At 38.7% G+C, this 14,485-nt stretch overlaps 1 protein-coding gene across 4 annotated transcripts in view; it reads left to right on the top strand.

Moving 5' to 3' along the window:
- The window catches only part of LOC132108020 (protein MTSS 2-like), a 78,035-nt gene that overhangs the window by 60,155 nt on the left and 3,395 nt on the right, over positions 1-14,485 (top strand). The window contains exons 7-14 of one of the 4 annotated variants that reach the window (XM_059514464.1): positions 2,659-2,816; positions 6,035-6,142; positions 6,249-6,346; positions 8,070-8,289; positions 10,199-10,273; positions 10,577-10,726; positions 11,139-11,315; positions 14,216-14,381. In XM_059514464.1, coding sequence (XP_059370447.1) covers positions 2,659-2,816; positions 6,035-6,142; positions 6,249-6,346; positions 8,070-8,289; positions 10,199-10,273; positions 10,577-10,726; positions 11,139-11,315; positions 14,216-14,381 — 1,152 coding nt within the window. The remainder of the gene's footprint in view (positions 1-2,658; positions 2,817-6,034; positions 6,143-6,248; positions 6,347-8,069; positions 8,290-10,198; positions 10,274-10,576; positions 10,727-11,138; positions 11,316-14,215; positions 14,382-14,485) is intronic. The other 3 variants (XM_059514473.1, XM_059514482.1, XM_059514488.1) reach the window with 3 other exon arrangements.

Below are 14,485 nucleotides of genomic sequence, written 5' to 3'. Positions count from 1 at the left end.
AAAAATGGCTGTTTTATTTGACGTTTTATTTGAACAATCTGCTGATGGTATGCCATCAGTGTTGACAGGGGCGTCGGACTGGGGGTAAAACCAGTACTGATTACCAGGGCCCCAAATGAAGAGAGGGCCCTTGAAAAGTCTGGAATATATATTTTCAAGGTTGGGGGGCCCATTAGGACTGCCTATGCATAGGGCCCGGGATCTTGTGCAGCGCCCCTGAGTGTTGAATGTGTTTTAGTGGCTCTAAAAGTGGCAATGATGGTTGAATCTCGGAAGTGTCATTAAAGCTGCATAGACTGAAATAACTAGAGATTGAGGCAAACAGTGCTCTGCAATGTAAGCAGCCCCCTCTGCTGGCTGAAGCGCAGAAGTGCAACTCTCACCTCATTTGCTAAGCAGTTCGTGTTCATATCCCAGCAGCCAATAATTTCTTCTTTTGAGGATAGGATGACAATCCTTTGTGTTACTAGGAAGACTCCATTGTTAAAGGAAACACTGCCTATTTATTTAGTTAAGTCAGGCATCTCCATTCCTTCTAAGACCATTCGGTTTGATGAGATTACCTATTTGATTTTATTTTGGGTCCATTGTGCATTAAATCGTCTATTTTTTTTTATTTTGTTGAGATTTGCTGTGGTGGTTTGGCTTTTCTGAAACAATTTGGCCGTGAAATGAGCTGAATTGCTTTCTAATACTAATCCTAACACAGTGCTCTCCCTCCTCTCTTTCTCTGCATCTCTCTGTTCTTTACTCTCTCTTGGATTCCCCCCACATTGTGTTCTCTCTCTTTTTCATCTACTCTCCCTCTATAGAGCTACAGGGTAAGTATGTTTTTTGTTTTCACTCCAATCTGTGGCTCTCTTAGATTCTTCTCACTCGACACTCTGCATGGCCCTTTAACCCAGCCTCAACTCGAAAAAGTCCCAAACATGTCTGCAGACAATTCTTTGGTCATCAGATTTAACCCCCACATGACATTTTGGCTTGACAGCTTGTAACGAGTGATTCAAGATCACAGCCTTTTTCTTTTCTCCCATTTAAAGGTCCCGTTCTTCGTGATCCCATGTTTTAAACTTTAGTTAGTGTGTAATGTTGTTGTTAGAGTATAGATAATCTCCGTAAAATTCTAAAGCTCAAAGTTCAATGCCAAGCGAGATATTTTATTTAACAGAATTCGACTACAAAAAACGACCCGTTTGGATTACATCCCTCTACTTCCTGCAGTAATGACATCACTAAAATAGTTTTTTGACTAACCTCCACCCACAGGAATACACAAAAAAGGGGGCGTGGCCTTGTTGCGCTACGACGGAGAAGAGGAAGAGCTGCGTTTGTTTTTGTTGCCATGTCGAAACGCTGTTATTTTCATCTTGGAGTCCATTCATCTTTGTTTGGGCTTCCCAGGGACGCTGTACTTGGAGATTAATGGTTACAATTTATGTTTATCTCCGTTCCCAAAAATGATAATCCACATGTAAAACTATGTGCAGCACATTTTGCTGAGGACAGCTTCCTCAATCTCAATCAGTTTAATGCCGGATTCGCACAAAGATTATTCTTGAAAGATGGAGCAGTTCCCTCTTTGTCTGGAGAAGGCGTTGTTTATGGACCAGAACCGGTAAGTGTATTTTATTATTTAAGTTGGTGCGTTTAACAGTTTCTGTAAATTATTACACAAAGGGCAACACTGTTTAGCTTTGTTAACTAGATGTTAGGGCTGTGGAAAAAAATCAAATGCGATTTTCATGTGCATCTCGTCAGTAAAAACGCTCCTGTGATTAGAAGTACGTCTCCAGCACGTGCGTTCTTTTACTGTCTATGGTTCAGATCAGGATTGCCAGGTTTTCAAAACAAATCCTGCCCACTTGCTTCTCAAAACTAGCCCAATCGCGTTTCCAGGAGGGTAACGTGCGCTCAGCTGCTGTCGAATCACAACACAGGAACCGCTGGCACAATCAGAACTCCTTATGTGTTTCTGAAGGAGGGGCTTTATAGAACAAGGAAGTCATCAGCCCGTTTTTATGACAGTGAAAACAGCGGTATACAGATAGGTGAACTGTGTGAAAAATACTGTGTTTTTTTACACGCGAAACATGAACATGTTATATTGCACACTGTAAACACAATCAAAGCTTCAAAAAAGCACGGAAAACAGGACCTTTAACACCTGAGGGTTTGCTTTGTGCATGATTTTGCCGATGCCGTCTTAGCATGTATGCTGCTTGTATTCCTGGAAGCAGTTCTACTGTGGATAGCTGACTTTGCCTCCTCAGCAAAGGTCACGACCATTTCTAACAATCTAGTCTGCATGAGTTAACCTTTTAACTTCCTCTGGAAGGTTCCATGTGTTTCATTAAGTGTAGATGTTCGACAGTAGAGTTCAGAGTCGTCTGTCTATGTCTGTTGTGTATCTGCTAGCCGGAGTAGACTAGTTCGTTCTGTTCTGTGTTCACATTACGTCCGTATTGTTGGAGGCTGGAAGAGAGAATGATTCTTATCTAATGCTGTATCTTCTCTTGTGTTCTGCCTCCTTTCATCCAATTGTTCCATTGAATCTTCTGTTTCATCTCATTCTTTGGCCATTTTTGTCTTCATCTTATTTCATCCCTCTGCCTTTTTCTCCTTCTTTTCTGTCATGCTCTCTGTCGCCTCCTGTAGGCCGAGGGGACCTTCAACCACAGCTGGACAGCGCAATGCAGGACGTGAATGACATGTACCTGCTGATGGAGGAGACAGAGAAGCAGGCGGTGCGGCGTGCTCTAGTGGAGGAGAGAGGACGCTTTTGTACCTTCATCAGCTTCCTGCAGCCTGTAGTGGTACAGCACACCTCATTCAGCCCTTACACATTACTCTGTAACAAGGACACCAGTTAAAGTGTAAATGAAGTCTCTTATGCCTAGCAAGGCTGCATTTATTTGATCAAAAATACAGCAACATTATGAAATATTATTAAAATTTAAAATAACTTTGTATTTCTATTAATATATTTTAATTACTCTAGTATCATAATCCTTATATGTAATCCTTATAGACGCTCAAGAAACATTTCTTATTATCATGTATATGAGCAATATCACTCGAGTATGAGAGTGATACCGGCTCTATATCTGCATAGCTGTGATTAGACGGCCTCGTGCCGGAGGCAATCACAAAACCGCTGAGAGCCGGTATCGCTCTCGGACTCGAGTGATATTGTATTTATATGTCTGACATGCGATGTGAGAAATACGCGAAGCAGAGTGATACAAACAGTGAAAGGGTGTTCATGTAGCGATACCAGTATGATAGCAATAGATCAAGGGTCTCAACCAATCAGATTTCAGAACCAGAACGAACTGTTGTATAAACAGTGTTGGGAAGGTTACTTTGGAAATGTAATAGGTTACAGATTACAAGTTACCCTGTTTAAAATGTAATAGTAGTGTAACTTTTTCAATTACTTTATTAAAGTAATGTAACTAATTACTTTTGAGTACTTTTTGATTACTTTTCTAAATTTGTGAAAATTAAAGAATAATAAATAAAAGCATATACATCAACTTAAATACAGTTATCTAATAAGCATGTGACGTATTCTGTGTACTAAACTCCTGAAACATTGGTGTTTTTTTTTAAAACTGCTGTCTCTTTGTATATGATGATAGTTTTCTCAAAATAAGTAAAATGCACATTAAGTGACACAGAGCAGTTCTAGAAATTATGTTTATGTGCTCGTGTACTCCTATATTGAGACAGCAGAGGTTGAAAACACTGCGAGATTCAGTAGGCCTGTGTGTAGTAAATGAAACCATGTCTTTGCCATTAATTTACAGGAGGGGCGGACTGGGAATAAAAATCAGACTGGAAAATCCAAACTCATACAAACAAATTCATGGACAAAACTATTTTTTTGTATGGACCTGACATAAAAAAGGTTTAAATCTTTAATTTGGGGACATGCAAAATAATTAAAAGTTCTCTCCTGAACTGCACCTTCACTTCCATTTTTCTCTTCAGGCTCTTTATTTTGCCCTGTTATCCATCTCTCTCATGACTTTAATACTCAAGATTGAACAAAACTATACTTTACAATACAATACTCTACAATACTACAATATATTTATAGAAAAATCCTAATACTGTACACGAGTCATGTTTTTCCCTTACAAAAATTACCATGCTTTTATTAGCCTATATAAAAGTAAAATAACCTTGTTTTTTTTTTTTTTGCAAATGGATTTGTATTTATTTTTAAATAAATACATTTGTAAAATAATTTTACATTTTTGGTTACCACAGTTAAACAATAGTAACCATTTTCTCTGGATTTATAGTTAAATATTAAAATGTTAATTTTCGTAAGGGTTGTTTTGTTGTCTGTCGTAGCTCCCCCTAAACCTATAAAAAAAAATCTGATTTTTTTTTCAGCTAAATTCCTACTGTAACATTACAACAGATAATAATGATGTCCTTTATATAGTATTTTGAGTGATGACTGATGAGCAACGTGCTGCTGCTTGATTAAATAAATTTAAAAAACAAAGACAAAAAAGCATCTTTACAGATAAAACTGACCTGAAACCCTGAACAGTATAGTTCTGCTTCTCTGCTCCAGCTGTACGCTTCCAAAGTCCACACTCTCTCTCTCTCTCTCTCTCTCTCTCTCTCTCTCTCTATCTCTCTCTCTCTCTCTCTCTCTCTATCTCTCTCTCTCTCTCTCTCTCTATCTCTCTCTCTCTCTCTCTCTCTATCTCTCTCTCTCTCTCTCTATCTCTCTCTCTCTCTCTCTCTCTCTCTCTATCTCTCTCTCTCTCTCTATCTCTCTCTCTCTCTCTCTCTCTATCTCTCTCTCTCTCTATCTATCTCTCTCTCTCTCTCTCTCTCTCTCTCTATCTCTCTCTCTCTCTCTATCTCTCTCTCTCTCTCTCTCTCTTCTCTCTATCTCTCTCTCTCTCTCTCTCTCTCTCTCTCTCTATCTCTCTCTCTCTCTCTCTCTCTCTCTCTCTCTCTCTCTCTCGCATTGATTACTCGGAGTCTGATCCAAACCGTTTGGCGGAGGCGCGGAGAGCGAGCGAGTCATGACTAACAATTCATGATTTATTAGAGATTTAATTATCAAATGGCGGATTCGCAAATGATCGCTTTAGTACATTCGGCGTGCAATTATACAATAACAATATTAAAATAGAGGGGCAAATCATCTGTCAGGCCACCGGGAATTGTCCCGGTTCTCCCGGTGTCCAGTCCGCGCCTGATTTCCACAGACACGCAGAAAGTGCAGGAGTTATATGTTGCATCTTTGGGGCTTAATATTTACAGACACTAGTCGATGTCATGTTTTGATTCAAGTGTACTGACCTACTTTTGATTTAGTCATCCAAAATGTGGCATATTCCGTCCGCGTTAGGCATTTCGTTTTTATGACTGGATTCTACGAACCAGACTGTGTTTCCGCATCCCGGAAATTATTAGGGCGGTATGTCTCAGAATAGCCAGAAAATAAATCAGTTAAATCTGTATGTATATGTGTGTAAATATTCAAATGTAATCCCCTTTGTAATCGTTAAAAATTTCATAAGTAACTGTAATTTAATTACTCATTTTTTCTTAGTAACTGTAACTAATTACAGTTACAATAATTTTGTAATTAAATTACGTAACGGCGTTACATGTAACTAGTTACTCCCCAACACTGTGTATAAATATATATATATATATATATATATATATATATATATATATATATATATATATATATATATATATATATATATATATATATTCTCTGATTAATAGAAAGTTAAATTTTGTATTTACGGTAGGGTATGCTGGATATGCAGTTCACTCACTCTCACTTTATTTTTTTTTTAAGTGAAGAGAAAATGTTTCATCAAAGTTGTGTTCGTCTTACTGTATATAGTAGTGTTAATGAGGAACCTGTCTTTAGAGTTAAAGCAAAAATGATGCTCTTTGTGTTAATGTCTGTCATTTAAATGGCATTATGTGATGTTAAAATCTGATCTATGAACTTGTGGTTTTGTCCTTGTGTTGTTAGAATGGAGAGATTGCCATGTTAGGAGAGATCACTCATCTCCAGGCCATTATTGATGACCTCACCGTGTTAACCTCAGACCCCCACAAACTTCCCCCGGCCAGCGAGCAGGTGCACATGCTTCTTATGTACTCCAGTCACCGTGTAACATGTACAGTGCTTTACAGAAAAAAGGCCATTAGCACTAAGACTGCCTCTCTCTGTCTCTTTCATTCAGGTAATAAAAGACCTTAAGGGCTCAGATTACTCTTGGTCCTATCAGACTCCCCCCTCTTCTCCCAGCAGCTCCGCCTCCAGGAAAAGCAGCATGTGCAGGTGAGACCGAGAGTGATAAAGAAATAGAGATATTATGCTGCAAGTAATGTTTGCACACTTATTCAATCTTTATTTCTGGTTATAAGCCTTTTGTCTGCTGAACAGATTTGTTGCTTGGCCTGTGTATTGTGTTGCTTGGCTTTTCTTCGTTGTAATTGCTTTGAACATTGCTGTTTGTTGCAAAATTACAATATAATTTAGTATAAAATATGGCATCTTGTACTTGCAACTAACTGCCCTGTTGGGAAATAAAGCTTATGCTGTGTCTTGGGACATGGTAGCTGGTATTTTATTGGTTTAAGCTGGTCTGAGCTTGTAGACTATCTCAGATCAGAAAACAAGCCAGTTGATCATACCATGTTAAATGGATAGTTTGTTCCATTACTCAGCCTCAAGTCATTTTAAACCTATTATTCTTTTAATCATCTTTATTCAAGCCTTTTTGAAGTGTTAAAGTTTTGGTGGAATGGACTTCAAAAGAGACAGGAATCTTATGGGTTTGGAATGACATGAGAGTGAGTAAATGATGACCGATTTGTAGTTTTTGAGTGAACGAAGCCTTAAAGGGCGTAACTACCTAGAAATTAGCTACTAACTGTTGTATTTCCAGCCAGGTTATATTTTGTGAGTGTGTGTATATTTTGATGCAAGTGTGTGTGCGTGTGTGTGTACCGAGAAAGAGGGGGCTGCTAATGCTACTGCTGCGCTACACAATCTCACTGTATGTTGACGTCACATGTGACCCCCAACAACATATTAGAGACAGAGCACTGCGGTCATGAAAATGTTGTTTTGTATTCTGTAAGAGCCTTGCTTTCAACAGGCCCATTTTAATGCTTATTAAATCATGTTATTCATCCATTTATTCCTTTTGATGAAACATAGCAATTACCTACAATTATAATTAACACAAGTAGACTAAAGTAGCCCGTTTAATATGTTATTGCTTTTATAATTCACTAGCAATTAGTTGTGTCTGACTAATGTAACTTCAGTGCTTTACTCTCTTAAATTAATATCCTAGGTTAAAAACAAAAAAAAAACATTTGTCCAATATTCCTGTGCTGTTTGTAACCCGAAATATGAAATAATTGCTTTCAAACAAATTGAAAGCCTTTTAAAATCACTTTTACATAGCCAGTCCCTGTGGAGTTTTTGATTAGACCATTAGTGTTTTGCTTTGGCTCCAGGGCCAATTAAAGCTTCCTTTTTTAATAGTCATTTAGTACATGTTTGTGTTTGTTTGTGCCGCCTCGCATGGAGTCACAGGGGTTGCTTCTAGTGCATTGGCTGTGCAAGGCTGACACATCTGAACACAACATTCAATCTGTGTCACACCTGTCAAACTTTGTCTTATGTTTTCCCTCTGCCCCCCACCCTGACCTCCATCCTTACCCATCAACCTCATCACTGCTCGAGACCTTGGTTTTTTGACCATCTCTTTTTCACTGACAATTGCATTGCTTTTTCACCCTCAAATGTTTGTTAATCATTATCATTTGATTTTTTTTCTTGCTTTCTTCTGCCAACCATGTTCCTGACATCCTGTAAACGCTTGCCTGCTCATTCTAATCTTATGGGTGTGTTTCACACTTGTACCTGTCCATATATGACCCCCCCCCCACCCCCCCCCTCCCCCCCCCCCCCCCCCCCCCCCCCCCCCCCCCCCCCCCCCCCCGCACCCCGCTTCTCTGTCCTGTTGCACTTTCCCTTGCCCCTGCAGCAGTGTAAACAGTGCACATAGTAGCGCCTCTCGATCCTCTGGTGGCTCTCAGACTCACTCACCCAGTTCATCCTGTCGCTACCGCAGCGTGGCTCAGCCGCTAACAACCGCTGCACACCGCCTCAGCAGCGTCTCCTCACACGACTCCGGCTTCATCTCCCAGGACGCCAACGTCTACTCCAAACCCCCATCGCCCATGCCCTCCGATATAACCAGCCAGGTATTTATTTCAAGCTATTTCTTCCTGCTGCCTTCATGGTACTGTTGACATTTTGGTAACACGAATGTATAGAGCCTATTTTTTGACATGACAAAAGATCTTTATGGAAAAAAATAAACAAAAACAAAAAAAATGTGCATTAGACAAAAACTCCATAAAACAGATCTGAAAGTTTATAGATCTAGATTTATACAGTGCGTGGCATTGCAAAGACTGTAAGTTTATCCCTCACAGAGTCTTTTCATTGTTTTAAATGGGTGGTGTAATATTATTTAATTTTATATAATATTTATTTATGATATTTATATACAGCACTGTTAATGTTTTTGAAAGAAGTCTCTTATGCTCAGCAATGCTGCATTTATTTGATCAGAAATACAGTAAAAACTAATATTGTGAATAATTTGAATAGCTGTTTTCTATTTTAATATATTTTCAAATGCAATTTATTCCTGTGATGGAAACACATCTGTGTCCCTTCTTCAAACATGAAGCAACAACATTCCCTGTCTGCATCTGAAAGATTATAGTGACCTCTTGTGGACAAGAAATATAAACCACTTCATGTCAAACAATTCTTAAGTGGAAAAATTGTGCTAGGAAGTGGTGCCGCGCTTGAAATTTGCTTGTAAAGCATTTTATAACATAGGCTTTACAATATATACACAGAGGATGTGCTTTTTTAAGCACTTTTTTTTGGAGTTAACATGCTACTCTCTCTGACCATGGACAGAAAAGACAAACACATGGCTGAGGTGTGACACACTGAAAGATAAGCGTATTGAGAGTCACCCATAGAAAATCCAGAAACACACCAGCTAGTGTTCATGATTCATGCATATCTTTTTTTAGATGGTAGCTTAAGCACAGGAAAGAACAACCTATTGAGTCTTTTTAGCTTTACTTTTAAGTTGTAAGTGTTGGAAATGTTGGCATGGCATCATCACTGTCAGTTTAATGCTGTAACTCGCCTTTAGCCTTACATTTCTTAAGTATACAGCTTCTAGACTCTCTCTCTCTCTCTCTCTCTCTCTCTCTCTCTCTCTCTCTCTCTCTCTCTCTATTTTTATTATTATTTCGTTTATTTTTATTATTTTTTTCCAGAATGTTTAGAGCATAAAAACACACCTTTAAAATAATACAGTAGATATGAAAACCAGTAAATGGCAAAAATACAAACAAAAACAAACTATGAAATAAAGTGCTAAACTATACTGAAAAAAATGGCACATAACTTGTAGGAACACTAAAAATCTTTACTTGTTTTTTGATCGTGTGTTTCATTGTTTACATTAAACATCTATTTGTGTATGTAGTAATTGAATTAAGTTTTTTTATTTTTTTTTATTTTTTTGAAGTTTTGTATTGTTTTGTATGATATTAAAAAATGTTTATACAATTTAAAATAATAGTTTTCTATTTGAATATATTTTACACTCATTTATTCCAGCCATTAGCCTACTTTAGTCATAAATGTCACATGATCCTTCAGAAATAATTCTAATATGCATATTTGGTGTTAAATATTTGTTTTAAAATGTGACACTTTTTCATTTTTTTAAAGACCAGCATTTATTTGAAACTTTTTTTTAACAATTTAATCAGCTGAATACATCCATGCTGAGTATTTGCTTATTATAACAAAACAATCAAATAAATAAATACATTTTACTGACTCCAAACTCTTCTCCTCTCCAATGGTCATTCACTTGCCAACACTACATTTTCCAAGCTGAAGGACTTGAAGTCCTTTGTTTAAAACTGTTGTTAATTTAAAATGTGATTTCCCTATTTATGATGTGTCCATTTATTGCAAGCAGTACCACAAATCTCCACAAAAATGAAACGTTGATGAAGGCCCTCTAAATGTTCCCTGCTGATACCCCGTCTTTTACGGTCTCTCTTACAGAAGTCATCTAGTTCAGCGTCCTCGGAGGCATCTGAGACCTGCCAGTCAGTTAGTGAGTGTAGCTCTCCAACCACAGTAAGTATCAAGTACTCTGTCCATAAGACATGCATGTGCTGAAACTGTCAGTGATGGACTGTTTTGGCTTGTCGGTGTTTTGTATTATATGTGGGACCCGTAAGGGTTCTGCTGCTGATTGGCAGGTTGGGGTCTTCTCTGGGGTTTCGTCTTTGTGCTGTCATCAGATCTGATCTTTCCTGCCACTCTCAGCATGTATCTGCAAAGCCACACACACAAAGGCTCCCATGCCCATGAGTAAAGGGAAGGGGTCCCTTGCTACTCTGACGGTCTTGATCTCTCCATTATCTCTCCATTCCGCAGTTTGGCCCGTCCTTCGCTACCTTCCGCCCTGTTCTCTCTCACACTGGCTCCATCAGGCCTTTCTCTGTCATACTTCCTGAGTCCCCACCCTATAACCGCTCCCCCGGATCCAACACACCCTCTCCCACATCCAAGGTTCCTTGCTGGAAGGTTTGTCTCCATTGGCAATTCTCATTGCAGTTTTGTTTATTTCTTCATCTTTTTTTGTGTGTTAAATATGTGTCTCCTGAATAACGCTTACTGACAGTGTTTTTGATTTGATTTAATTCTGCTTAACCTCATTCATTACCTCATTTTGCTTTTTAACATTCTTTTTCTGTTGGGTGCATGATGCTGGTTTCAAATCTCTGGCTGTGAGATTTGCTAAACCGAGCAGACCACGGAAGGTACCTATCAGTTTATTCAAACAATGAGATTGGGTTTTCTCTAAAACACATAAGAATGTATCTATTGAAAGGACACTCAAACTGCTGGATCGTGGGCCAGTCTTCTCTCTCTCGCCCCTGAGACGTTGCATCTGTTGCTATACACTGACCTGAATTAACCGCATCTGCTTCCTCAGGACTGGTCCAAGATAGGTTACAGTGAGCAGCCGCTGGCCAGCACACTTCAGAGGAGGAAGGAGCCACTGGATAGGCTGAGGGAGGCAGAAACCTCTCCTCAGTCACAGGCGTATTCTGGGATGCATTCGGAAGACCCCCAGAAGCCAAGGATGACCCCGGCCACTATCGCTGCCAAGGTGACTTTCACTGTATATTAAACATTCATCATTTGGTGTGGCGAAGACAAAATGTACCCGTTTGCTTTTTTTTAAAAGTGTGATTTCTATACTTGGATGAGCCTTGAAAACGAATAAATTCTTATAATATTTTTTATAATGTTAATTATGGTGAGCTCTAAAATATGTTATCAGGTAGAAATTAATATTTTCTATTTCTAACTCTGCAAGCTAAAGTCTCTTAAAATGCACTTCAATTTTGTATCATAAATAAAAACATAATAATATTTTTGCAGAATTGATTACAATGGTATTTGTTTATAATTTTCTTTTAGTTAATTTTTTCATTCATTCAGTTTCAAGGATGTAACGATTCACTCAACTCACGATTTGATTCAATTCATGATTTCTTTTTTACATTTTTTTTTAAATGTGTTCTTTTTTATTACTTGAGCAAAATGCTGCACATTTCTTTGTGAAATTGAAATATAACACTATAATAATATACTAAAATAGCACTTGCGTATTATTGATCTTTAGTTGGTTTTGATTGCTTCTGTTGTCCTCATTTGTAAGTCGCTTTAGATAAAAGCGTCTGCTAAATGACAATTTAATTATAATGTAAATCTAAAAACAAAACTAAATTGAAATTTTAAAACAAGCCCCAAATAAAAGAAGTCTCTTCATATAAACAAAATAAGGCTTTGTCTGTGCTCTTTCCATCTAAAATGAGAGGTAACCACTGCATTTTAATCATGATCCAAACAAAACATGCTTTGTGCATGCAACATGAGCAGTTTTTTATCTTTTAATGTTTTTAGATTAAATTTTAAGCAAAAACAGAATGGTTTAAATTCAGTTATGTGAAATTATACATAAAAAAAAAATCTGCATAAAAACAGAAACAGATGAGCTGAATAAGACGGATTAACTCTCTGCCAGCAGGTGGCGGTTAAAACATTTGCTTGGTTTCCGCTGTAAACAAAACAGCGCTGCACTTATGAATTTTAATAAGCATTTTACAGAGGCAAGATTAAAAAAAAAACCCACCTAAACTTTTCTACAGACAGTAAGTTTCCCTCAGACATACATTCATATAAACTCCTACCCCTAATTGAATCACAATTTGTTTAGCATGTCAAGCGATTTGAATCTTCACATATTTGAATAAATTTTCAACCAGGTAGCAGTTAATCGTTACATCCCTATTCAATTTCATAGGATTCAAAGTCTAGGTCTACATACAGTGGGTACGGAAAGTATTCAGACCCCCTTAAATTTTTCACTCTTTGTTATATTGCAGCCATTTGCTTTTCATTTAAGTTCATTTTTTTCCCTCATTAATGTACACACAGCACCCAATATTGACAGAAAAACACAGAATTGTTGACATGTTTGCACAATTATTAAAAAAGAAAAACTGAAATATCACATGGTCCTAAGTATTCAGACCCTTAGCTCAGTATTTAGTAGAGGTACCCTTTTGATCGAATACAGCTATGAGTCTTTTTGGGAAAGATGCAACAAGTTTTTCACACCTGGATTTGGGGATCCTCTGCCATTCCTCCTTGCAGATTCTCTCCAGTTCTGTCAGGTTGGATGGTAAACGTTGGTGGACAGCCATTTTCAGGTCTCTCCAGAGTTGCAATTGGGTTTAAATCAGGGCTCTGGCTGGGTCATTCAAGAACAGTCACGGATTTGTTGTGAAGCCACTCCTTCGTTATTTTAGCTGTATGCTTAGGGTCGTTGTCTTGTTGGAAGGTGAACCTTCGGCCCAGTCTGAGGTCCTGAGCACTCTGGAGAAGGTTTTCGTCCAGGATATCCCTGTACTTGGCCACATTCATCTTTCTCTCAATTGCAACCAGTCGTCCTGTCCCTGCAGCTGAAAAACACCCCCGCAGCATGATGCTACCACCACCATGCTTCACTTTTGGGACTGTATTGGACAGGTGATGAGCAGTGCCTGGTTTTCTCCACACATACCGCTTAGAATTAAGGCCAAAAAGTTCTATCTTGGTCCCATCAGACCAGAGAATCCTTCAGGTGTTTTTTAATAAACTCCATCGGGGCTTTCATGTGTCTTGCACTGAGGAGAGGCTTCCATCGGGGCACTCTGCCATAAAGCCCCGACTGGTGGAGGGCTGCAGTGATGGTTGACTTTCTACAACTTTCTCCCATCTCCCGATTGCATCTCTGGAGCTCAGCCACAGTGATCTTTGGATTCTTCTTTACCTCTCTCACCAAGGCTCTTCTTCCCAGATAGCTCAGTTTGGCCGGACGGCCAGCTCTAGGAAGGGTTCTGGTCATCCCAAACGTCTTCCATTTAAGGATTATGGAGGCCACTGTGCTGTTAGGAACCTTAAGTGCAGCAGATTTTTTTTTGTAACCTTGGCCAGATCTGTGTCTTGCCACAAATCTGTCTCTGAGCTCTTCAGGCAGTTCCTTTGACCTCATGGTTCTCATTTGCTCTGCCATGCACTGTGAGCTGTAAGGTCTTATATAGACAGGTGTGTGACTTTCCTAATCAAGTCCAATCAGTTTACTCAAACACAGCTGGACTCAAATGAAGGTGTAGAACCATCTCAAGGATGATCAGAAGAAACGGACAGCACCTGAGTTAAATATATGAGTGTCACAGCAAAGGGTCTGAATACTTAGGACCATGTGATATTTCAGTTTTTCTCTTTTAATAAATCTGCAAAAAATGTCAATGAATCTGCGTTTTTCTGTCAATATTGGGTGCTTTGTGTACATTAATGAGGAAAAAAATACTTAAATGATTTTAGCATATGGCTGCAATATAACAAAGAGTGAAAAATTTAAGGGGGTTTGAATAGTTTCCGTACCCACTGTATGCACACACATTGAGCAACATCCGTGTGCTTGATGTAACTTTCTGTATGTATTGTGTAATGGTGCAGCATGGTGAGGAGGTTTCCCCAGCCGCTAGTGATCTAGCTATGGTCCTGACACGAGGCCTCAGCATGGAGCAGCAGAAGAGCAGCCGAGACTCCCTTCAGTACTCGAGTGGATACAGCACTCAGACAACCACCCCATCCTGCTCAGAAGATACCATCCCCTCACAGGGTAATACACAGTCAAAAATACTCACATTTTCAGTAAAGGCCTGTTCACACCAAAAGTGATAACTATAAGGCTAACCATATAAGCGTCCATAACAATGCACAATA

Source organism: Carassius carassius, chromosome 2, assembly GCF_963082965.1.
Source record: "Carassius carassius chromosome 2, fCarCar2.1, whole genome shotgun sequence".
NCBI lineage: Eukaryota > Metazoa > Chordata > Actinopteri > Cypriniformes > Cyprinidae > Carassius > Carassius carassius.
Note: the sequence above shows the minus strand (reverse complement) of the source record. Positions and strands in the feature narration are given on the sequence as shown.